Genomic DNA, 26724 nt, shown 5'->3' on the forward strand with positions numbered 1-26724 from the left:
AGGTGGAGAAAATACAGCTTTTGTTAATGGAGAATTCCCAGCAGCAGGTCAGTCACAGACGGGTGCTCTGAATTGGCAAGTCTGCCACAACAGCACTGCTCTGAGCTCTAGCTTATTTCCTGGTCTGGGGTGTCATCTGGTTGATTTGGCCCCTCTCCTACTGTTCTGTCTCAGGCTGGGCAGAGCTGGCTAGAGCTGGATGGGCTGTCTCATCTGATTGTGCTGGTGCCATGTGCTACAATTGACCTCAAGATCAAATCAGATGGAAAGCCAAGAGAGTGAGAAGATAGGAGGAAAAGAGTGGGGAAGGAAGGGGAAATAATCAGGATCTCACGTGTCTCTGGTTTATGGAGTGGTGATGACCACGTGACCCTGCGGCAGTACCAAGGTCTGGACTTGAAGTTGATGTGGTAACCTTCTGGGGCCACAGGTGAAAGACGATGTCCCTGGAGGGGAGTGAGATGGAGACCTACAGGCCTTTTCCCTCCTCCAGGAATTTCCTGCCAGTTCACAGGTCCTCAGCCCCAAAAGTCTCTTTTTAAGAGCTCTGAAAAGGGACTTAATGGAAAGAATAGTCCATCCTCTCATTATTTGTTCACCATCAGACCTAACTTCTGAAATATCACAAAAACCCATTAACTTCCAGTACAACACTCTTCTTGTTTAACAGATATGGTCTCAACACAGTCTTTGAATTATATCAGTAAAGAACTTTTGTTTAGACTAACTTCGTCTTTCTGTTTTTCACTTTTACTAATTTTTATAAACAATCTTATGTAACAGTCGCAGTTGGACTTTTGTTACCTTTTTCTATCACCATTTGTTAATACAAATGACTGAACCATTCATAAGCTTTCATCCACTTTCGTCACTTGGACTCATCACTAGAGCAGGCCTGCTATGCTTCAATTGTTACAACACCACCATCTTCTCTATCTCCAGGTGAAGAGCCATCAGTGGGATCAGAATACATGGATCCACTTATGGAAGGCCAGATGTGAAAGGGGAGAGGGCTGTGGGAGCAAGCTCACATGCGGATTGTCCCCCCACCCCACACTTTTGGGGATCTGCTGACAAGTAAATGCAGATTGAGTGTTAGCTGAATAAGGACTGTAGGACCCAGCCCTATCTCCTTTTACTAAAAGCCTGCTCCTGTTCCCATTTAAGTCAATGCAACTATGTCCATTGAAACCAATGAGAGCAGGAGCTGGCCCATACACAGCACAGTCAAAATATATATGAAAGGCATGACGATTGCTTTAGTCCATGTTTCTCTAGGCTGGGAAAATCCCAGTGCTAGCATTTAGTTCTGTGCAAAGGTCAACAGCCCTGTATTTATGAATCCCATTGCCTGCTCTTAATACTCAAATATTCTGTAGTGAATTTGCCAACAGCTGGCACTGCTGGAAATAAATGCTCAATAGATAAATATGCAAATATGACTCTGAGAAAGGATTGCTGGGTGGTACATTGTTCACAGTGTGCTAAGGTCTAAGAAAGAACTGCTGTTTATTAAACTTTACTTAATTAATATTTTGTAATTTAAGCTGTGGGAGGGTGTTTCTAGGAAAAAGTAGTCCTAAGTATAAGCAAACCTCTCATTTAAACTTCTGTTTAGCTACAGGAATACAAGTAAGAGAAGGTCATTCTTACTTGTTATCCATGCAGCATTCACAATCCTTTGCAAAGGTTACCTTAAAATAAGCTCCGCTTGAATTATTCCCCATTGGGTACTATTCATCCCATACATGTGTTAACAAAAAATTGGAGGAATTGTTTGGCGCAAAAGTAGCTGAGATAATGTCAAGAAGAAAAAGAAGAAGAAACATGAAATGTGGAAAGGTTCTTATCCCACTGAGAAATGCTGCTATTTGTCTCTCGGGCTCGGAGGGGGAAAATGTAGATATGATCAGCTTCCTATTTTATGACTGACCTGCTGTTTCATTTCTGGCAAGGTTTTTTCTTCCCTTTTACCTTGTTTGCTAGCTGTGAAGTTTTTCTCACAGTGATAGGTGGAAAAATATAAGGACGAAAGGTACTATAGGTCCTGTACATACTTCTGGCGTCATTGTACTTATTGGCTTATATGAGGCATGTTTGTACATATAAGCAACAATTGTGAATCAATGTTTTTCTGGAAGTCTATTTAAGAGTTTTTAATAACTTATGCTTCGGCCCCAGGTGCTTAAAATAGGAGCAGCAGCTTTGGTAAGACAGTGTTTAAAGTGTGTCCCTCAGCAAACCAGCTCAATTTTAAAAAATTATTTTTTGCTGGCACTGCAAACCTTTCTCTTCCTCCATCTCTCATATAAGCATTGCCTGAGTGGCCAAAATCCCAGGTGTACCACAGCAGTGCTTGGCAGACTGGGGATGTACGTGGCAACAATGACTTTCTGCCACGTCTCCTTCCCCTCACATGTATGATCCTCGGAACAGTCAGGGAACCACTTCAGTCTGATAAAACTTAGAGCAACCTCAGTCCTGCTGTAAGTAGAGCTCTTGTGTAACAGCTCCACCACCTCACCAGTGGGCATTACATGAACAAGGATAGTTGCAGTGTGTGTGCCAGCCACAGCTTTCCTACTCCAAAATATCCCCTACACTAAGGGACCAAGAGGATTGAGTTCAAAGGGGGAGGGAACCTCTCTCTCCACTTAGGGGAAAGTTTGTGCTGCCAGAACCCCCCATTCAGGATTACGATTATGCTCTGTAAATCAAGATGGGCTACTGAGTTCCAGACAACTTCACTTTCAGCAGGCATACAAGGGGGCAAGATTTTTCCTCTCAGCCCTGATTCTCTGTGACCTTGCACCTTGCCAAGTCATTTCCACCTGTACAAAGTGAGTGCAAGGCTGATTTAAAACTTTTCTGACCACAGTACCAATTTTATACTGTTGTATATAATTTGATTAAAAAAATAAAAGGCTAATCTTCTTTATGCGTTTCTAGGCATTTCACCCTTCCTCAGAGTTTCCAGCTCATTGCTGAATTCAACAAGGCTGTTGTAACCAGCCCTCACTCAGTGTGGCACTCTGTCTCCTTCTAGTGGTGTCTAGTGCACATATGGAAGCCTGCTACAATCTTGGCTGACAAAGATTAGTCTTTTAGCATCGGCAGTAGACACTCATATATTTAGATGCAAAGTCTTAGGTTCAGTCCCCTCTACTGATGACCCACACAGGGACATGGCATTACACTAAGCTGCAGAATTTACTTAGGGAACCTTACTGTGGAATCTATATCCAGTGTACACAGTGTTCACAGAATCATGAATACATTGATGCATTATCCCAGAGCCTACCAAGGGAAAGCAAATCTGCTGCATTTAATAATACAGCATGGGGTTAACAGGACAAATTGCTATGGTAAAGAAAACATCTCAGTCAACACACACATTCTTATTAAAATATCTCATGTCATTACAGGAACGGTTTGAGTTCTAGTATCCACTGGACACAATCCTAATACCATTACTGTGTTTTTTATTTAAGATGAAATGAAAATGCAAACACGAGATTCAGCTCCACCTGAGGTTGTTAATTTTTATTTAAGCCATTCTAGGTGGGCTGTATTGTTCCTTTTGAAAGACTCATGGAAGATTTCATATCTAATTATAACTTCTTAGCCAAAGTTCTGCCCCAGACAAAATTATGTTCATCTGAATGATACAAGGCCATTTCATTACTTTATTAAAAGAAGAGTAGCCATGTTCGGTAAATCCCTACCCTTCTAATAGTTCCCATGTACTGCAGTGGAACTAATCTCATTTTCTGGACCAAAACCCTCTGCCATCCCCCTCAGCAACCAGATTACCTCTGCCTACAGTAGATTCATGGGTGAGAGAGAGGTAAACCCTGCAAAGGTTTCATTGTGAAGTGAAAGATCAGTGACTAGGAACAGGCAAAGAGAATTTCAGGTTCTTTGGCTCTGTGTGTGAGTGTGTGGCACTGATTTTGCACTCATGCTTATGTCAGCAATTGCACAATCCTTTAAAAAAGTTTATTAGAGAATGAATAAAGGTTGTTCAAAAGGTGGTAAAAATAACATACCCCCCACCCCCACTCTCAGCTGCTGAGTAACACTATGTTGATTGACAGATTCACAGAATTCAGAGTAGCAGCCATGTTAGTCTGTATCCACAAAAAGAAAAGGAGTACTTGTGGCACCTTAGACACTAACAAATTTATTTGAGCATAAGCTTTCGTGAGCTGCTGTAGCTCACGAAAGCTTATGCTCAAATAAATTTGTTAGTCTCTAAGGTGCCAAAGTACTCCTTTTTCTTTTTGCAGATTTACAGAATGTATAGTCAGGTGAGGAATTGAAGGGTTGGCATGTATTGATAAGATGGGGTGTACAGTAAAATCAATGGGAATGGGCCAAATTCTGCTTTTGGTCACAGACACACTGGAGTCAACAGAGCATACCAAGGGCTTATCACAGAAGTAAATGCTTGTAGGGTCAAGCCCTAGGTTCCTTTTCAGGAATAAGATGGTGGCTCAGTATTTTGCAAAGTAACAGGAGGAGTAGCTGAGCTAAAATAACAGGGAGGCCAACCAGTTAAGTCCTTACTAAAACAAAGTTATCAATTGATTCTAGTGGGAGTTTTTACTGAGTAAGGACTCCAGGACTGCGCCCAAGGAGGATTCTACACATGCTTGGAGCAATGACATTGTTGAGAATTTAGGATCAGGCCCTTAAAGATTCAGGTAAACATGGACTAGACCTTTTCCTCAGCCCTCTCTGAAAAGCACCATACTTTCAGCTATTTTCTTAGGTTATAGCTTGGCTTATAGGGAGCAACAATTAATTAGTATCTCTAGGAAACACACACAAACCCATATCCAAGGTTTAATTTCTTGTCAGACCACATCCAGATGTTCCATATCTATCAACGTTTTCCATTCTTCAGCGCACACTCCTTCACATAATATGTCAACATAGTGTGTCAACGGTGGTTCTCATACGGTTTTCAAGGGACTGAAGGAATCTTGGAAGGGGCAGAAGGGGCAGATGAAATACAGCAAAGAATTTGAGAAAAATAGAGAGCAGAAGGAAGACCAAACAAAACCTGAGAGAAACTAAGGACATTAGAAAAGAGAGCAAAGTACAGGAAACATATGGAGAGGGATGGAAATGCCAGTCAGAGGGATTGTGCCTGGCTTGGAGTTGCAGGTATCTGGCCCATAGAAGGGTTTCTGTTTTTCAAAGCACTTTGTAAGGTTGGCATAGAAATTACCTGGAATTGCTACTAAATTCTGCAGCTCCTGTTTAAGGTTCATGATGTCCTTGCACAGCTGGATGTCATCCATCCTGCAGAAACAGAAAAAGCACATCAGGAATATACATACTTGTTACATTTATTTGTAGGTCCAGATAAACCACCTGTGAAACATGTACTACAGCCTTTTGCTTGGGGCTTCATGCATCTGCTTGAGGTATGGATATTTAGCCCATGCACCAAGGCTGCCATCAGTCACAGACACCTTTCAACAGTGTTGCAGAACAAATAACCTCCATTATAATGCCCTACCAGGTGACCTCTCCTATCAGTGCTTTTTGTACCATGCAGATCTAATCTATATATTTTTATTGTCAAATTAGCTGCTTTTTCCTTTTCTGCTGCTCACCCTACCTCTGAAAATGGGCACCTGCATATTTAATAAATCAGCAGTAGAACTGTGTCAAGGGCTACAGCAATAAGCAGGGCAATCCCCAATTGCTACAGTTCAGCTAGCATTCACTAGGTAAAAGGGAGAGTGCAAGTCTGAAAGAGAGACTGGTTCAGTGGTTAGAGTACTAGCCTGGGACTTGGGACTTGAACTCATTGTTCTATTTTTTGTTTTCCCATTGACTTCTTCTGTGATGTTGGGAAGATCTCTCTGTGCCAGAGTTCCCCATCTGTTAAAATGCGAATAATAGTGTTTGTGGTGTCAAGATAAAGATTGCAAGTTGCTCAGATAGTATAGTAATGGAGGTCATATAAGTACAATAGGTAGAGAATAATGCAACATAACTAAGACCCAGTCCTGTGAGGTGCTGAGCATTCTCAGCTCCCATTGAAGTTGATATAGGGTGACCAGAGGGCAAGTGTTAAAAATCGGGTGTAGGGGAAAATAGGTGCCTATATAAGAAAAAGCCCCCAAAATCGGGGCTGTCCCTATAAAATCGGGACATCTGGTCACCCTAAGTTGATAGCACCTCAGAGGGAGCATTCATCATCATAGTAGAAGCAGTAATACAATGCAAATGTTGATGATCTAGTAATCATTGTGATCTATCAATCTTCCCAGAAAATACTACATTTTAGATTAACATTTGGATTCAGCTTCATTAGCAGAACTGTGCTTATGCTCATGTACTGCAGCTGAGGGCTGTTTCTGGGGCTGCTGTTTCCAAATCACATTTCAAAGAAGAAAATGAATATAAAAGTTAACCTTTAAGATGCACTGTTCTGCTCAGGTGCCTTTCCCAGATCAGTGTTGCTAGCTCTGTCTGCACCCACCTACAGACTCCCTATTTCACATACTCCAGTTCCAGGAGTTGATTCTCCAAGTCAGCTGTATTTCTGCTGAATCTCTGCTACACACTCCATCCGTATTATTACATTGTTGCACAATACCTATTAGTCAAGCCTTCTGAATGTGACAGAGGATATTATAGCACAGGGAATTACAAGGGGACTTTGTGATAGAAGGCCCAGAACTGTAGCGGGCTCATATGAGAAACAGACAGGGAGAGAGCAAAGGATAATAAAATCAAACTATAGAATTAAGTGTGTAGTGGGAAAGTAGGCATTTCTGTCACAAGCAAGATCTTAATCACAAATTGAGTCTACATCCTCCCTCAGGCCCCTACACTGAACACTGGCCTCCCTAGAGACCTATCCCTCAGCTGCTTTGCTCATGTTATTAAAACATGCTGATCCCTTTATTGCTTGGTGCTTTGCTTATCTCCATCTTGTCAGTTCCTTTGTTTATGTAAGAAGGGAGCAATGGCTATTCCTTCCAGTTCTGGTTTCTGTCCTCGCAGATGGTGTCAGTGGGATAATCTTCATTATGACCTCCCTCCTTTCTTCCCCATCGGTTCCAATTGCCCCTGTGCACCTCAGCCAGGAAGCAACACATCTTCCAGGATCTCTGCTTGTACAGTCTGCCAACTGGGTGAGAGCCTTGCTCTTCCTATATCATGATTAATCTTCACCCTGTGCCCTAATCACTAATTCACTATTATGTTTGTTCCCAATACACAGAGAGGCAGAAACCTTCATGCTGAAGGATATTTTCTTCTCAGGTTCTCCACATTGTTCATGCTGATCATGAGCAAAGTCTGTTTCATTATGCTGAATGGTACTGAAATTACTTTTATCAGTGAATAATCTTAAACACTATGCCTGTAGGAGACTCAGTAATAAAATGTGCTGGGGAGGAAGCAAAACACATAGCTCCTTATCCATTTTGTATTTGTACAGTTTGGATGTTGTGTACTACTATAATATATTTGAATACAATAACTGTTCTCAGGAAGGAGACATTTTTCTCAGGAGGAAGATGTTCAGTATTGATCTGCTGTTTTCGGCTCGTGTCTACAGGCCAGATCCTCAGCTGGTGTAAAGTGGTGTAGTTCTAGTGCAATCAATTTATACCAGCTGAGGATCTGGCCCATAATATTTTCTTTTAAAAATTCTTCTTCCACCATATAAATTGGTCCCAATTTGGAAAACCTGGGCCAGAGAGGCGCTGGTCACAACTCCGCATTGTGCCAGTCTGACCCTCTCCACTCCAAAATGGAGTCCCAGAGGGTGATATTAATTGCTGTCCACCCTCATGGTTTCTTTCAAGGGATTTCAAATGTTGTTAGAGCCTGCTAAGATGTACTCCATCGATTAATCCCCAGGTCTTGCTGGCCACACCTCCTCTCTGGCCAGCATCGCCCAGTTTGGTGGCAGTGCTGGCCTCTTGTACTTTCCCCAGCCATAGAGGGAAGGTTATGGCCCCCATCACCACTGCAACTTCTGCCTCCTAGGGCCGCCCATAGAGCTTTAGCTGCCAACGGTCCCCACCAGTTCAGATCCTGCTTTCTTCACATACCATATTCCCAGAATATCTCTGTTGATTCATGAACTTTGTCATTCCTGCCTCATAGCTCTTTAGAGATAAGTAAATAACTCTCCATGGCAGAAATAGCCCTGTTACCATCTGAATTCGAAATGTCATGAGCAATTTGACCTTTCCAGAGCCGCAGCGCCTCAAGCTGGTGGGTTTTGGTGACTGACGAAAGCTAAACCTACCGTCTGCACTGACTTTCTAAGCTCCTTCTAATATCTTTCCTCCCTTCGGTGTGAAACAACCTTTGTGACTCATCCACTCCACATACTGCCTAGCAAAAATCTGCCCAATTGTTCCCCCAACAGCCTAGTTGCATGGAAAGAGCCCTCCTGCAAGCTCTGCAGTAGCACCAAAGGGAAGACCCAGTGGGAATTAATGCTGCTTCAAAAGCACCAACTCCCACTGGATTTCTCATTCAAAATCCACACAGTCAGCAAGGCATAATGAGAAAGAGAGAGAGAGAGAGACTGGTCTCCACCTCCAAACCATAGTGTACCACTTACACAGCTCCAGTGTGTAAGTGCTAGGATACAGCAATGATCGAAACACCTAAGACAGAAAGAAGAATATCTGCAGTGTCCCAGAGAGGGGGGAATCTACACAGGAGCGGAAGCAATGTCCCTTTTTGCACCCCCACAGCTCTGCAGAGCACAGTTCCCTCCGCTCATGACAGCTGAGAGGACATTCTAATTCTCCTAATTATTACAACAGCTTTTGTATAAAAGGAACATATGCCCTACACATAAATCCACATGGTCACAAGGCCGATGAACAGGAAAAGACATATAAGTTTTTGTTTAGCTTATCTAAAAGGCCTGATCTGCTTCCCCAGCACCATTCTCTCTCATTTTGGAAAGTAACCAGGTAGGTCAGGTCAATCAGGTTGTACGGAATCCAAAGTTCCTTTCCATCCAGTATGGTATGTATGGCATAGTATGGTATGGATGAAATTCCCAGCCCTGCTAATCTGTCTGCAAAGCAGTTTGAGATGTTTTATATGAAAGTTCCAATATACAAATAAATGTAACTGAATACAGCACAGTGTGTGTGGTATATGGTGCATTTTATCCAGTTCCCCTAAAGTACGATACAGTTTTGGTGCACCATACATTGCAGTAAAGACATCAGTAAACTGAAGAGCTATTACAGTTTCTCTGGTTTCCGTAAGAGCTGAGCTTTAAATATCTGCACAGGCTCTAGGCACAGCAATGCTATCTATGTGAGTTACACGCATGATAAAGTGTTTCTTTTAATAACAGATGAAATTCATTCCTGAAGTAACTTCAGTGGAGCTACCCCAGGGATGAATCTGCGTGTGTACTTTAAAGCACTCCTGACACTCTTTTTATAATTCCTCTTCTGTTATTTAATGGCTTCTTTCAATAAATCCTGTACATGGTCAGAGATAGCACCTCTGCATAGCAAGAATTATCAACACTCTTGTGATTTTAAAATATATCTTCAAAAGCTAAAACCAGACAATCTTTGCCATGAACTATAAAATGGCACATAATGAATAAAAATGTGAGCATATGACTTTATAAACATGTTACAGTTTTAAAGAGCCCTGCAATAAGCTGGTCTAGTGACACAGCCCACTGATACATCCTGCCATGATCCATTTACTAGGAGAAGAATGCTCTGAGCCATAATGCAGTAGTTCCCATACTATCCACTGGTTTGATACACAGCCTGAGTCATCACTGCTCTCCACAGTGCTCGAGTGACAGAAAGCAGTGACCACAGGGGAAATTCCATTAAATCATGTCTAACCAGTTCTCAATGTAAGGTGAAGATAGATGTCAGAGATGATTTTAAAAAAAGAGTAAAGAAATACAAGAGAAATAGAGAAGAAACATTTTTCATGTTTTGACTTTAAATATATTTTGCCAAGGAAGAGCATAGCTGTATTCCCTGATCCAATTCTAGATCTTGATTCCTGTATTCTGCCTCTATACTTGTGCAGCACGGCGACTGGAAGTGCAGAATCCTGGAGTTAAGAGCCACTGTGCAGATGTGAGAGCAGAATTCTGCCTGAAGACTTTCCTGATAACAAAAAGATTGTAAAAAACTTAAAAGAGTTTTAAAAATGATTAATGCTTATTCTGTACTTGAGATTTTTTTTTCTACTTTAGCATTAGTTCATTCCAAACAGTTGAATATTATTTGACAGTCCTTTTGTGAGGCTTCTCCCAGAGGAGTAAGAAAGGCCTGTGCTTATAGTTTAAGATCCAGCTGTTATACAGAACTGTGCTCCATTGGGTGGGTGAGGGGAGATGATAAAAGCTTGAGCAGATTCTGTGTTTCCCACTGTTTCCTTAACTGTAATGATCATCTAAAGGGAAAAAATGTCCTAAAGAGTTTTAATTATAATTAATGGTGGGTGAAGAGCAAACTGTTTAAAGATTGGAATAAATATTGAGAAGTTTTGGATCTCAGAGTTTTCAGGTGATAGCATTGCTGAGCCACGGTGGTTATGTTGCCAAGTAGTGCTTAAGATTCAAAATTAGGTTCCATTTCAGTGGCTTGGTGACAAACTTCACCCCACCAAGCCATTGTTTAAGAAAAAGGAAGATCTTAGTTAAGGCACAAATCTGAGTTTTATTCGCAGCCTGCCACAGCCTTCCTATGTGATCTTGGGCAAATCACTTACCACCTCTGTTCCACAGTTTCCTCATCTAAAAAAAGGGGATAATAATACATCCCTAACTCACAGAACTACATTAATTAATGTTTACAAAGTGCTTTCCGATCCTCAGTCAGAAAATGCTATCACAATAGTAATTCATTTTTTCATTCAATGCTTATCTGAATTGTCCACCTGCGTTACCAGGCAGGGAAACTGCGGGAACAGGATTTCTTGTGTAATTTCCATTGCTTCTTTCTACCACGAAAACAGCTTCTTTGGCCATTTCTGCTCTCAGGCCTTGCTAGGTTCTGAGAATTCAAGGATGCAGCAAATTGGGAAATAGGGAAGCAGAGTTAACTGAGCTCTTTCAATTTGCAGCAAAGTTTTGGTTCAAGTTTGAGTGGAGTTGAGGGGTGGGGAAAAGAGTTCCTTGTTGTAGCCAAGTTGGCTTCCCCAATCCTAGTTGCAGCAATCACACCCAGCTTTCATGTGGTGCTAAGTTTTCATTATCACAGAAGCAAATTAATAAAAGTAAGCAAGATTCTCTAGACACACTGAACTGCCAGTTCACACTAAAGCCATTTGAAGGTGACTACGCTGTTCACATAGGGCAGTTAGACACGTGAGCCACACATGGAAGAGCCATATTGTCAGCTTGCATGAATCAACATAACTCCACCAACTTTAACAATGCTATGCTGATTTGCACCAGCTGAGAATCTGGCCCACGGCATTTATGCAGTGTTATTGTAGCCCTGTTGTCAGTCTCAGGATATTGGAGAGGCAAGGTGGGTGTGGTAATATCTTTTACTAGACCACCTTCTGTTGGTGAGAGAGAAAAGCTTTCGAGCTACATGGAGCTGTTTCTCAGGTCTGGGTAAGGCATCTGTTCGATCTTTATTTAGCTTTGACACTCTAAATATCTTTCCCAGATCTGAGGAAGAGCTCTGTGTAGCTCAAAAACGTGTCTCTCTCACCAATAGAAGTTGGTTCAATAAAAAGTATAACCTCACCCACTTTATCTCTCATTTATCAAACTATCACATAAAAGCTCTGTGTGGCCAGAAACTCTGACTTCCCTGTTTATTTTCCTGCTGTTAATAACAGAACTGTATAAGTAACCTTCAGGTACTTTCTTCGATGATTTAGGCATAAGTTTAGCAGTTCAACGTGTCTAGAAAGTGTCTGCTAATTTTATTGACTGACTTTGAAGGCTACAAAATAGATCTATTGTCTCCTTGGAGCCTCCACAGGAGTGTGCTTAAGCTTTTTTCTTATTCTCTCTTTATTGGTTCATGTTGCTTGAAGCCCTTTTGAATTCATTTTTTCAGATCAAAAGCAAACCCACATTTTCAACTTGATGGTTTTGTGGGTCCACTCTCTTTAGCAGCCCTTTTACTGGTTTTGCCAGCAGCTATTTCATTCTGTAGTTCTGCTGGGGCATATTCCTGTCTGGGAAGTAAAGTTGTTCATTGCAATAAGAGTCTTAGAAGATGGAAGAACCCACCATAAGGGAGATTATAAGAGAAGAATCATGGATGATGATGCAAACCCATAAGCTGATATTATTACACTAGCATCAGCAGAGGATCTACTGAAAGAGCTTATAGTAGTCTTGCCCCTAAACATCATTAGCAGGAGTGATTAGTTGAACACTAGTTCAGAGAGAGGACATTGGTGAGGGAGACTTCTGGGATCTAAAGGAAGCATATCATTGAAATAAAAGGGGAGTATAGCAGAACTACTTGGACATTTAGGAGTAAAAATCCACACAGAAATAGTGGGGAGCAGTCTGGCTGCAATATCTTTGATGATGGGGAGATTGGTGGCATGATTTCCCCCCATCTATCAGTAGGACTGGAGGGAGAAGTAGGGTTGGCCTAGGAGAACTGCAGAGCTTAGCGTTGTCTATATTTAAGGCCAACTAGTAGACACAGGGAACATGGAATGGGATTTCTTGAATAAAGATTTTTTGGGAATGAAATCTCTAACTAAATCTTGAGGCTAATTGAGATTCTTGTATTGATATGGAAAGGGTTATATGTGTCCCTTTTCTAAAACTGACCTGTTTTATTTCATTTTTGTCCCTGTCAGTACATTACAGATTCCGTCTTGGATTTCTGAAGTTTCTAATTATAAAACCATTTATTCCCAAATAACATTTAATAGAGGAGAATATAGTACATGTTATCTGAGTCATTATGGTGTGTCTTTATCACGTTGTTATTCAGCTTGACACCTGGTGACGCTCAGACAGGAACACACAGAGCTTGCAATTAATGTAACAGATTGCTGACTAGCCCTGCCTGGCTGGTTAGATTCCAAATCAAAAGTCCTATGATTAACTTCAAGTATTAAAGCAAGTAGGGTTATCTCTTCTAGTTAAAAGCACTGTCTAATCCTGAAGAAGCCTGGGGGGAAAAGTACTGTACTGGTACTTTGAAATAGTATTGTAATTCAATTATCACAGATGTTTGACAGAGGTGAAGGCAGGGGTATTTGAAAATCCCAGCCATTGCAGTTCATATTTAATATATTTCAGACAAATTCAAACTAGTATAAATTCAGCACCACTGAAGCTGCCTGAATTATGTCCTCTGTGGCATTTCTGTTATCTTGGGCTGAAATCTTTTCTGAGGACAGGCATGGAATTTTACCACCAACTTCAGAATAGCACATGCATTTAGAGAAAAATCAGAAAGGCTAAGGCACAAAATGAGTTATATCTAGCAAGAGACATTGAAGGAAATAAGAAGCGGTACTATAATTACACTAGGAGCAAGAGAAAGATGAAGGCAGATGTAGGCCCACTACTTAGCAGGGAAGGAGAGCTAATAAGAGTAAACAACACCAAGAAGGCTGAGGTGAAGGGTTGCCAGGCCTCTGGTTTTCGGCCGGAATGCCCAGTCAAAAAGGGACCCTGGTGGTTGCCATTAAAAGTCTGGTTGGTGGCGCAGCAGGGCTAAGGCAGGCTCCCTGTCTGCTGTGGCTCCATGTGGCTCCCGGAAGCAGTGGCATACCCCCACTCCAGCCGGAGCCCCCTCCTGCACCCCAAATCCCTCATCCGTGGTCCCACACCAGAGCCCGCACCCCCATTCGGAGCCCTCATCCCCCCCACACCCCAATCCCCTGCCCCAGCCCGGAGCCCCCTCCCACATCCTGAAGCCCTCATTTCTGACCCCACCCTAGAACCTGCACCCCCAGCCCAGAGCCCATATCCCTTCCCACACACCAACCCCCTGCCCCAGCCCAGAACCCCCTCTTGCACCCCAAATCCCTCATCCCTGGTCCCACCCCAGAGCCCACACCCCCAGCCGGAGCCCTCACCCGCTTCCTCAACCTGAACTCCTCATTTCTGGCCCCATCCTGGAGCCCGCACCCCCAGCCAGAGCCCTCACCCCCTCCCACACCCCAACCCACATCCCAACCCCCTGAGCCAGCCCGGTGAAAATGAGCGAGTGAGTGAGAGTGGGGGAGAGTGAGCAACAGAGAGAGGGGGGATGGACCGAGCTGGGCCTCAGAGAGGGGCAGGGCAGGGCAGGGGTGTTCGGTTTTGTGCAAGTAGAAAGTTGGCAACCCTACTGAGGTGTTTAATGCCTGTTTGGCTTCATACTTCACTAAAAAGATTAATTGAGATCCGATGCATAACACAATTAATATTAAGGGGGAAGGAACATAAGCCAAAATAGGGAAAGAATGGGTTAAAGAATACTCTGATAAGTTAGGTGTATTCAAGTCAGCAGGGAATGGTGAAATTCACACTAGGGTACTTACAGAAGTAGCTAGAGCAATCTCAGAACCACTAGCAATTATTTTTGAGAACTCATGGAAAACAGGTGAGTTCCAGAGGACTGGAAAGGAGCAAGCATAGCACCTATCTTTGAAAATGGGAACAAAGAGGACTCAGGGAATTATTAACCAGTCAAATCTAACTTTGATATCTGGAAAGATACTGGAACAAATTATTAAACAACCAATTTGTAAGCACCTAGAGGATCATAGGGTAATAAGTAACAGCTGACATAGATTTGACAAGAACAAATGTTGCCAAACCATTCTAATTTTCTTCTTTGACAGGGCTACTGGCCTAGTGGATGGGAAGCAGTAGTTGTGATATATCTTGATTTTAATAAGACTTTAGACACAGTCCCATATAACATTCTCGTAAGCAAACTAGGGAAATTTGGTCTAGATGAAATTACTGTAAAGTGAGTACAAAACTGGGTGAAAAACTGTACTCAAAGAGTACTTATCAATGGTTCATTGTCATACAGGGTCCAGTATTATTCAATATTTCATTAATGACTTGGATAATGGAGTGGAGAGTATGCTTATAAAATTTACAGATGACACCAAACTGGGCGGGGTTGAAAGCAATTTGGAGGACAGGTTTAGAATTCAAAAGGACCTCGATAAATTGAACAATTGGTCTGAAATCTACAAGATGAAATTCAATAAATACAAGTGCAAAGTACTGAGGAAGGAAAATTCAAATGTACAAATACAAAATGGGGAATAACTGGCAAGTAGTACACAGATAAGGATCTAGGGGTTATAGTGGATCACAGATTGAACATGAGAGAACAATGTGATGCAATTACAAACAAAGGCAAATATCATTCTGGGGTGTATTCATAGAAATGTCTTATATACGACACCGGAGGTAATTGTTCCAGTCTGCTTGGCACTGGTGAGGCCTTAGATGGAGTATGGTGTCCAGTTTTGAGCACCACACTTTAAGAAAGATGTAGACAAATTGGAGAAAGTCCAGGAAAGAGCAACAAAAATGAAAAATTTAGAAAACATGACCTCTGAGGAAGGGTTAAAAAACTGGGCATGTTTAGTCTTGAGAAAGAAGACTCAGTAGGGCCCTGATCAGAGTCTTCAAGTTAGGGCTGTTATAAAGAGGATGGTGATCAGGTATTCTCACTGTCCACTGATGGTAGGACAAGAAGTGATCAACTTAATATGCAGCAAGGGAGATTTAGATTCAATATTAGGAAAAAACTTTCTAACTACAAGGCTCATTAAGTCCTGGAATAAGTTACCAAGGGAGGTTGTGGAATCCCTGTCACTGGAGGTTTTTAATAAAATATTAGATAAACATCTGTCAGGGATGTTCTAAGTATACTTGAGGGCTTCTCCAGGCAAACAGTGCATGGCAAGCTGGGGTTTAAATCTACAGTACACTAGTGTTCTGCACACTGGCTGTCCATGTGAACGCTGCTACTGCACACTAAAAGTACCCTAGTGTGCTTTGATCTACTCCACTTTGAAATTAGAGTAGACTGGTGTTCACTAGAGAACTTTTAGTGCATGGTAGCAGGATCCATAGAGCCACTTAGTGCGTAACAGTCTAGTACGCTGTAGATTTACACTCCAGGTTGCTGTACGCTGTTTGTCCAGACAAGCCCTGAGCCCTACCTCAGCACAGGGGGATGGACTAAATAACCTCTCAAGGTCCCTTCAGCACTACATTTCTACAATTCTGTGATTCAATGGCATCAGGATCAGAGACATTCCTGGCAGTAACACTTTATGAAGGTGGCTTTTCTGTACATTATAAGAAAAACTTTGTGTTCCCAAGGCACCAAGTGGTGGCAAAAGTAGCAAATTAGTCTGTTTACTCCTAAACCTTAGCTCCAAATGCCCCAAACTTTATTTATCTGATTAATCTTCAAATCATGTCTATGAGGTAGGAGACCTAAGTGTGATGATTCCTATTTTACAGATGTTGCCACTGAGATCCAGGCTAACTGACTTGCCTACAGTAGAGAGTGGACTTGAATTCAGAAGTACCTTACTCCTAGCACTGTGCTGATTCCACTAGACTAGCCTCTTTACTGGGATAATAAATTAATTTATTGGATTCATTTCAATATTTGATATATTCTCACTTTCTGTTATTTCTACTTTGAATGCATTTGTGACCGGGATACCTGGGGTAGCCCTCACTGAAAATGCCAAGGTCAGGGCAGGCTGCAAAAAGGAGAGCAGGTTCTCCCAAAAACTGGTGATTAACACTGAGATTAGACTCACCAGCCAGTCATGAACTGTGCACACTAGTTATCAAGGAGCAAAAAAACAAATCACACAGCCCTCTTTATTGCATTCCAATTCTCTGGTTCCCAATCAGCACATAGGTCCAGTACAGTGAGACGTTATTTAAAAATGCTGCTCACTATACAAAATATTCTTCTGACCCCAAAGAGCCAGCCATGTTGCCAGGTCAATTTAGTTTGGATCTTACCCAAAATACCACGCTGCCCGCCAATCCTTTAGTAACTAAAACTAAAGGTTTATTATAAAAGAAAAAGAACAAGAGGGGAGTTGTTAAATGATAAAACACTCAGATACATACAGAGACTTCAAAGTCCATATATCAGGTGCTTAGCAGCACTGGTGAGTTTGCTGGCTTGAAAGTCTCTCTGGAACACATCCATAGCTTGGATGGATCATTCAGTCCTTTGTTCAGAGCTTCAGTTTGAAGAAAAGTTACTCCAGAGGTAAGAAGCAGGAATGAACTAAAACAAAATGGAGATGATGCAGCTGCCTTTTATATTCCTTTTGTCATGTGGCTTGTACTTCCTGTGTCCCAAACACAAGCTTCACAGCACATGGCATGGAAAAGCCTTAGAGTTCTCTGTCCACCAGCATGCCCCTACATGCCTTGCTGACTCATAAGTGTATCCCCTGGCTCCTTTCAATGGGTTCTCATTGTACAGCTGATGACCCTTGATGGGCCATCGAACAGGCTAGGCGGTGCTGATGCCAATCTGTCTGGGGGTATCACCCAGAAACACAGCACAAATTTTGAAATACAGATATACCATGCGTATCTATAACTCACAATGCAAAGATGACACAAACATATAAACAAGATCATCATACGTGGCAAATCATAACATTTTCACAGATACCTTAATTGGCATATCTGGTCAAATTTTATAATACTGGTATCAACAATATCATAAAGTGACACCCAGATTCCATACAGCATCAGAGCATTAACAGTGGGAAATCAAAAACAGAGGCATTGATTTGTGAAGGAGTTCAATTTAAAAACTATGGGTGGATTTTTGCAACAGCCCAGATAAATAATCTGGGAGCTTCTGTATTGTTTTATGTTGAACCTCCATTGCTTTTGAATATAAGGAACTGATTGGTGACCAAATCTACCACGTACTTCATGATACTTAATGGTTGATGAATTTGTGCACTAAACCTTGATTCAGGAGGATTATATGGAAGTGATTAAACAAAAAGGTTAAAGAAAGAACTATGTGCTCAGATGTTTCCACCAAAGGAAAGAATAGGAAGTCATTGATCTTAGACTGGTTAATCATTAACTTTTGTGTACAGTTTGTCTCCTGGTTGTTCCTTAATCCACAGGGCACAGTATGGGAGTTTATCTTTTGAAATGTAAGGGTTTTTTTGTTTTGCTTTACAGTTTCGTTTGTTAAATCAGAACCAGTGTTTTTCTTTTTAATTTCCACAACGTAGGATAATGAAAAAACAAAAATGGATGCTCTAACACCCGTTGTTTGAGACTGGGGTGGGTACTGTGTAATGCAGAAAGCCAGATTCTCAGCTGGGTTTAAATCGATATAGCTCCATTGAGTTCAATGGCATAGAGAAGATAGACCAGGAGCTTCTGCTCACCCTTTTACATGATACAAAAACAAGATACCTTTCAATGAAACTGAAAGGTGACAAATTTTAAACTGGTATAAAGATATGCATTTTTACAGAGCACATGATTAGCCTATGGAACTCATTGCCATATGATATCATTGAGACCAGAAGCATAGCAAGAATTACCAAAGGACTCGACATTTTTCCGAATAATAAGAATATCTAGAGATAAGGGATAAAAATTAACCAAGAGTTGTGAAGGGATATAAACCGTGCTTCAGGGTATAAGCCAACCTCTAATTAATGGGAACCAGGAAGAAACATTCCTTATTGGCAAGTTATTCCATAACTCCCTACTACAACATTTATTCTGCCTTCATCTGAAGCAACCTGTACTAGCCACAATTAGAGACAGGATACTTGATTAGATGGGCCATTGGTCTGACCCATATTCCAAATGGAGCTATGCCAATTTACAGCAGCTGAGGATCTGGCACAGGGATTACAAGCCAGTTTGGGTCCTTTCTTACTTTTTTAGGAAATTCACCAGCCTGTTGCTATTGACTATGGGCCTGATCCTAAAACCACAGATTTCAGTGGCAAAGCTCTATTGATTTCAGTGGACTTTGGATGAACCCTTAGTTCTTATCAATAATTTCGCAGACCATCAGTTTTGTCAGATAATTAATACTTTTGTCTCTGCACAGAAAGTAATATCTCAGGAACATGGCTTTTTTTCCTGGTAGAATGGATATCATTTCAATGAAAAGTTAATCAGCCTTCGCTACTATATGAATAGCTCTTCAATCATTTAAATATCTGTTGATGGTTTCTTTAGAAGCCAGTTATGGGATTTATCATCCATTAACAGATAAAGTCTCTGTTGTTTGGGATACCATCAAAAACTGACAGACCCAGTCACAAAATAATGAATGAAATCACAAAATATTCTTTTGTGAAGGGTCTGGAGTTGGCTGACTGCTTTTTCAGTGATAGCTCATCATAATGCATTTGTAAAGTATTCATGCTGCATCATCCATCCATTGAAGGAGTGCAGGGTCCCAGTTATCAACTGAACCTTCATTTAGTTATGAAATACCAGTTTTTCTTTTAAGGAGAAAAAAATAAAATGCTGAACATCTATAGACTGATGAAAACCCTTTTTTTCCACTGTAGGGAACCAACTATTAGTGCATCATCCATCAAATGATAACCACTAATTTATGTCAATGCTATATCCAATGGTAAAATCCAATTAAACACATCTGATAAAGAAGCTGTGCTATTTTGCATTGGCCTGTCAATACTATTTCCTTTCCAAAATTGTTATGCACACTGATTATAATAATTCTTCCTTACTCTTCATCTTGTTGCAAACAATGGATGCACTTTACTCCATTTGTTTTCACCCCTCCATATATTTAAACAATCATTTTGTACCAGCAGCTGCAGATGATCTTTTGTCAAAGTCATGGTTCTTAATTTAGATTTCATTTAGTAATGAAAAAACAAAACAGAATAATGACCCCATTTTATGATTTTTCTATTTACCAATGTACTATCTCAATCAATTACCCTCTTGGAAGTTGAATAGAATTATTTCCTTATTTCCTATAATTATTTCCTTTTAAAAAACATTTTTTTAAAATCTGTTGTGTGTTTGTGAGCAGAAGCAGTGCACTGTACTTGAAATACAATTACACAGGGATATTAAAGCTATTAAATCTTGGCATATATGAAGATCAACTATGCAAGAGGATGACTCTGTTGTCACAAATATTGTATCTGCACCATATATTATAAGCTCCTAATCCTGTAAACATTTGCATCTGTGAGTATTCCTATTGACTTCAACTGGACCTGCAAATCTGCTATACTTCTGAAGATGATTCCCAAGGTGTCTACAGTTTGGTTCCCAAAAACAGAAGCATCCAAAATTAAAGGTCAGTTTTTAAAAATTTGGCTTAAGTTTTGTCCCAAAGAGATTAAACAAGTCAGTGGCAGGGTCAGAGATAGAATCCAGAGCTTCTGATTCCCAGTCCTTTGATCTAGCCACTAGGCAATGCTCCCTTTCCTATTCCATAAGTTCATAATAACCATATCACAAATTCAGTGTGCAAACGTCTTAATAATTATTTTTCCCATCTGCTCACTACAAATAATGAGCTTTCTGCCTTCTGTGTTGTTCCTTTTTTTAGGATACAAACATCCTGCGAGAGAAACATAGTGTCTGCAATTCTTTAAATACTTTGCTGATAACACACTTATCTTGGGCTCCTACTCCATTTATCATAGTCACTGCACATTTTTTAAAAAGATACTTATTTGCTGAGAAACACAAATAATAACATTCCAAAATGCACCATCTTTCTCAATATAATTAAAGAAACGCTGTAATTTAAATGTATGTTTTTCAGGGATCTCCATTCATCCACATTTGAAGCAAGACACCCACCAATTTATTTTGTCACCCTGCAAAACTCTGACCAACCACATCTGAAGGGTGCATAGGATCCCAGGTCCAGCACTTTTGTCCCAGGGTAGAGAGGAGAGAGAGAGAGAGAGAGAAGATGAGTAGAAATGGAGAGGAGGGATTGGGACACAGGAGAGAAAAAGGGGAAAAGAAAAAAAGAAAATTGAAGGGGCAGATAGGTCAGATCACAAAAGAATCCCACCTAAAATCTCCATCTTGTTGAAGCTGAGAGAGTTTTAGAGAAAAAATAAACAGAAATATTTAAAAGATTTAAAATTCTAGACAAGTAAATGTGATGGAACAGTGTAAAAGAGATGAAGGAAGACATGACATGATTTTTACTGTCTAGAAGGATTCTTGATGTTCTAGAACAGTAGTTCTCAATGACCGATCCATGGACCAGCACCAGTCCCTGAGATCTCTTGACACAGTTTAGGAAGGCAGCCTGACTCTCATTTACACTAAAGCCTTTTTCACTGCTCTGTCAGCATAAAGCCTTAAAGTGTTCATTCTGAGGCTTCTTTACACTGCCAGAGTGGTTTATAGAGGCTCTAGTGCAGTAGTTTTCAAACTTTTTTTACTTTCAGACCGATAAAATTTTTTGAATGGAGGTGTGGACCCCTTTGGAAATCTTAGGTAGTCCATGGACCACAGATTGAAAACCACTGCTTTTGCATACATGAGAATTGGGCCCTGTTCATTTTTACTCTATCCAAGGAACTGTTCCTTTCTCCATTTATCTGTACACATTAATAGAGCACTCCCTCCCCACATTCCGGTAACAGTAACAGTTCTCCTAATGCTCGCTGGGACCCAGTATTGGAATTTCTGGGTCCTGCTACGTCAGGGTTGGGGAGTGGGCCAACCAGTTGATCTCTAGATTATACTGATATATTGGGAGGAGTGGTCTGGCTGAATAGGAGACTCATCATCTATTAGAAGGCCTGCCACCAGATAGAGAAAAGCTAAGTCTTGTTACATGGATAGTGCTTTGTGGAAACTAGGGATAGAATGAGGGAGAGCCATGGGATCTTATGGGATAGAAACAATGTGTGGGAACTGGGGAAGGAGGATCACAAAGTTGTGGGAAGTGGGAGCTCAGGGGGATTAGATAAGCTTGGAAGAGGATCCATATTTTTGGCTATTTATCAAAATCAAACCCAATCCAAATCTTGTGATGGGCCATAAACATTTTAGATACTTCCCGGTAATTCTAACATGTTTTATTCTGATTAATCCATTGATTTCTGTGATTCCCAAAATCAACAACCTATCCTCAATCCCATAACCTATTGAGGCAACTGTTGGTGTTAACATGCTTCCCCTGAGACTAACAATCAACTGAGGCATGAATCCACTTAGTAGTGTAGCAAGTGCCTTGCATGTTTGGCTTGTCTGCATTAGACTGTATATTGGTTAAAGCTCTATGTATTGTGGTAAACCCAGTACAAACAGCTACAAAAGGGGGGTAGTAATTAGTTCTAGGGGATTAAAAGGCCCCTCCCTATCCACTGAGGAGAGATAACCACAGGGCAATAAGGTTCAGCTGGAAAAGGGGTTGCTAGGGAACCAGTTAGGTTCAGCTGACTCCAACTACTTGGGACCTTTTTAAACCCTCCCTTGGGTGGAAGGAGGGGAGGAGTGAGGGGAGCAGGGAAGCTGCCAGTAGGCTACTTGCAGCAAGACACCAAACCTTCCCAGCAGGGAGGCTGCACTCACTCCACAGAAGGGAAGGAAAACGAGCACAAGGGACTGACTGAGGAGAGGAGTAGCAGGACCCTGTGCCACCTATAAGGATTTGCCTTGCCCCAAATTGCAGTCTCCAAGGCTAAAAAGGACTGAGCCTACTGAGGTAAACAAGGTATTTTGCCATAGTATATTTATGGCACTCTGTAAATAATCATTAATAATAGTGCAATTCTGATCAGGGGCTGTGTAGAGGTAAAAAATCACTTTAACTTAAGTCTTTTCTCCATAAATTCAAGAGACCAGCAGGAGATCAGTGCTTGACAGTAGGAACAAGAGCTAATTCAGGAGCTGAGCCTAGAACCTGAATTCTGAGCTGTCAGAAAACCAGACCAAATAAGATTCTAGTGAAATACCAGGCCAGCACTTTCTTAGAAAGAGATATTTACCTTCTGGTTAGTGTATGAAATGGAACAGAAAGCAACAGAAATATGCTGGTTTACCCCTGTGTTTTTCAAACTGTGATGCTGCCCTCCCTTTAGGAGACTCTCCTCTCTTTCAAGAGAAGGGTCCTGCAGACTCACAGAAAAGGAGTCTGCTTTTTCTTGCTTACTCATTTTAATGTTCATTTCCCCCTTACTGAGTCCTTTAGAAGCCAAATTTTCCAATGTGGAATCAATGAGTGTCACTGGGTGCCACATACCCACACATGTGCACATACACTTGCTGCATCTACAATACATAGAATCATAGAATATCAGGGTTGGAAGGGACCTCAGGGGGTCATCTAGTCCAACCCCCTGCTCAAAGCAGGACCGATCCCCAATTAAATCATCCCAGCCAGGGCTTTGTCAAGCCTGACCTTAAAAACTTCTATGGAAGGAGATTCCACCACCTCCCTAGGTAACGCATTCCAGTGTTTCACCACCCTCCTAGTGAAAAGTTTTTCCTAATATCCAACCTAAATCTCCCCCACTGCAACTTGAGACCATTACTCCTTGTCCTGTCATCTGCTACCACTGAGAATAGTCTAGATCCATCCTCTTTGGAACCACCTTTCAGGTAGTTGAAAGCAGCTATCAAATCTCCCCTCATTCTTCTCTTCTGTAGACTAAACAATCCCAGTTCCCTCAGCCTCTCCTCGTAAGTCATGTGTTCCAGTCCCATAATCATTTTTGTTGCCCTTTGCTGGACTCTCTCCAATTTTTCCACATCCTTCTTGTAGTGTGGGGCCCAAAACTGGACACAGTACTCCAGATGAGGCCTCACCAATGTCGAATAGAGGGGAACGATCACGTCCCTCAATCTGCTGGCAATGCCACTACTTATACATCCCAAAATGCCTTTGGCCTTCTTGGCTACAAGGGCACGCTGTTGACTCATATCCAGCTTCTCGTCCACTGTCACCCCAGGTCCTTTTCCGCAGAACTGCTGCCTAGCCATTCAGTCCCTAGTCTGTAGCGGTGCATTGGATTCTTCCATCCTAAGTGCAGGACTCTGCACTTGTCCTTGTTGAACCTCATCAGATTTCTTTTGGCCCAATCCTCCAATTTGTCTAGGCCCTTCTGTATCCTATCCCTACCCTCCAGCGTATCTACCACTCCTCCCAGTTTAGTGTTGTCTGCAAACTTGCTGAGGGTGCAATCCACACCATCCTCCAGATCATTAATGAAGACATTGAACAAAACTGGCCCCAGGACCGACCCTTGGGGCACTCCTCTTGATACTGGCTGCCAACTAGACATGGAGCCATTGATCGCTACCCGTTGAGCCCGACAATCTAGCCAACTTTCTACCCACCTTAAAGTGCATTCATCCTGCCCATACTTCTTTAACTTGCTGAAAAGAATACTGTGGGAGACCGTGTCAAAAGCTTTGCTAAAGTCAAGGAACACCACGTCCACTGCTTTCCCTTCATCCACAGAACCAGTTATCTTGTCATAGAAGGCAATTAGATTAGTCAGGCATGACTTGCCCTTGGTGAATCCATGCTGACTGTTCCTGATCACTTTCCTCTCATCTAAGTGCTTCAGAATTGATTCCTTGAGGACCTGCTCCATGATTTTTCTGGGGACTGAGGTGAGGCTGACTGGCCTGTAGTTCCCAGGATCCTCCTTCTTCCCTTTTTTAAAGATGGGCACTACATTAGCCTTTTTCCAGTTGTCCGGGACTTCCCCGGATTGCCAGGAGTTTTACAATGGCTCTGCAATCACATCCGCCAATTCCTTTAGCACTCTCGGATGCAACGCATCCGGCCCCATGGACTTGTGCATGTCCAGTTTTTCTAAATAGTCCCGAACCACTTCTTCCTTCACAGAGGGCTGGCCACCTCCTCCCCATGCTTTGCTGCCCAGTGCAGTAGTCTGGGAGCTGACCTTTTTCGTGAAGACAGAGGCGAAAATAGCATTGAGTACATTAGCTTTTTCCACATCCTCTGTCACTAGGTTGCCTCCCTCATTCAGTAAGGGGCCCACGCTTTCCTTGACTTTCTTCTTGTTGCCAACATACCTGAAGAAACCCTTCTTGTTACTCTTAACATCTCTTGCTAGCTGCAACTCCAGGTGTTGTTTGGCCTTCCTGATTTCACTCCTGCATGCCTGAGCAATATTTTTATACTCATCCCTGGTCATTTGTCCAATCTTCCACTTCTTGTAAACTTCTTTTTTGTGTTTAAGATCAGCAAGGATTTCACTGTTAATATGGCAGGCGGCCAGCTTGGCTTTACTATTCTTTCTACACACCGGGATGGTTTGCCCCTGTAACGTCAATAAGGATTCTTTAAAATACAGCCAGCTCTCCTGGACTCCTTTCCCCCTCATGTTATTCTCCCAGGGGATCTTGCCCATCAGTTCCCTGAGGGAGTCAGTGTGCTTTTCTGAAGTCCAGGGTCTGCTGCTTTCCTTTCCTCCTTGTGTCAGGATCCTGAACTCGACCATCTCATGGTCACTGCCTCCCAGGTTCCCATCCACTTTTGCTTCCCCTACTAATTCTTCCCGGTTTGTGAGCAGAAGAGCTCTGCCCCTAGTTGGTTCCTCCAGCACTTGCACCAGGAAATTGGAAAATGTAGGGGACAAATACTTTCTGAATTGTCTGTGCACCATTGTATTGCTCTCCCAGCAGATATCAGGGTGATTGAAGTCTCCCATGAGAACCAGGGCATGCGATCTAGTAGCTTCTACAAGTTGCCAGAAGAAAGCCTCGTCCACCTCATCCTCCTGGTCCGGTGGTCTATAGCAGACTCCCACCACGACATCACCCTTGGTGCTCACACTTCTAAACTTAATCCAGAGACTCTCAGGTTTTTCTGCAGTTTCATACCGGAGCTCTGAGCAGTCATACTGCTCTCTTACATACAGTGCAACTCCCCCACCTTTTCTGCCCTGCCTGTCCTTCCTGAACAGCTTATATCTGTCCATGACAGTACTCCAGTCATGGGAGTTATCCCACCAAGTCTCTGTTATTCCAATCACATCATAATTCCTTGACTTTGCCAGGACTTCCAGTTCTCCCTGCTTGTTTCCCAGGCTTTGTGCATTTGTGTATAGGCACTTGAGAACCCGTTGATCGCCCCTCTTTCTCAGTATGAGGCAGGAGCCCTCCCCTCTCTCACTCTCCTGCTCGTGCTTCCTCCCAGTATCCCACTTCCCCACTTACCTCAGGGCTTTGGTCTCCTCCTTCCCCCGGTGAACCTAGTTTACAGCCCTCCTCACTAGGTTAGCCAGCCTGCTCGCGAAGATGCTCTTCCCTCTCTTCGTTAGGTGGAGCCCGTCTCTGCCTAACACTCCTCCTTCTTGGAACACCATCCCATGGTCAAAGAATCCAAAGCCTTCTCTCCAACACCACCTGCGTAGCCATTTGTTGACTTCCACGATTCAACGGTCTTTACCCCAGCCTTTTCCTTCCATGGGGAGGACGACAACACCACTTGCGCCTCAAACTCCTTTATCCTTCTTCCCAGAGCCACGGAGTCTGCAGTGATCCACTCAAGGTCATTCTTGGCAGTATCATTGGTGCCCACGTGGAGAAGCAGGAAGGGGTAGCGATCTGAGGGCTTGATGAGTCTCGGCAGTCTCTCCGTCACATCGCGAATCTTAGCTCCTGGCAGCTAAGCAGACTTCTCGGTTTTCCCGGTCGGGACGGCAGATAGATGACTCAGTCCCCCGAGGAGAGAGTCCCCGACCACCACCACCACCCAC

The 26724-nt window shown here is 42.3% G+C and overlaps 1 protein-coding gene across 2 annotated transcripts in view; it reads right to left on the bottom strand.

The window, feature by feature from the left end:
- Positions 1-26724, bottom strand: part of BMERB1 (bMERB domain containing 1) — a 99213-nt gene that overhangs the window by 12563 nt on the left and 59926 nt on the right. For both annotated transcript variants that reach the window (XM_007058142.3, XM_043523227.1), the window contains exon 3: positions 5237-5310. In XM_007058142.3, coding sequence (XP_007058204.1) covers positions 5237-5310 — 74 coding nt within the window. The remainder of the gene's footprint in view (positions 1-5236; positions 5311-26724) is intronic.

Source organism: Chelonia mydas, chromosome 10 (assembly GCF_015237465.2).
Source record: "Chelonia mydas isolate rCheMyd1 chromosome 10, rCheMyd1.pri.v2, whole genome shotgun sequence".
Lineage (NCBI taxonomy): Eukaryota > Metazoa > Chordata > Testudines > Cheloniidae > Chelonia > Chelonia mydas.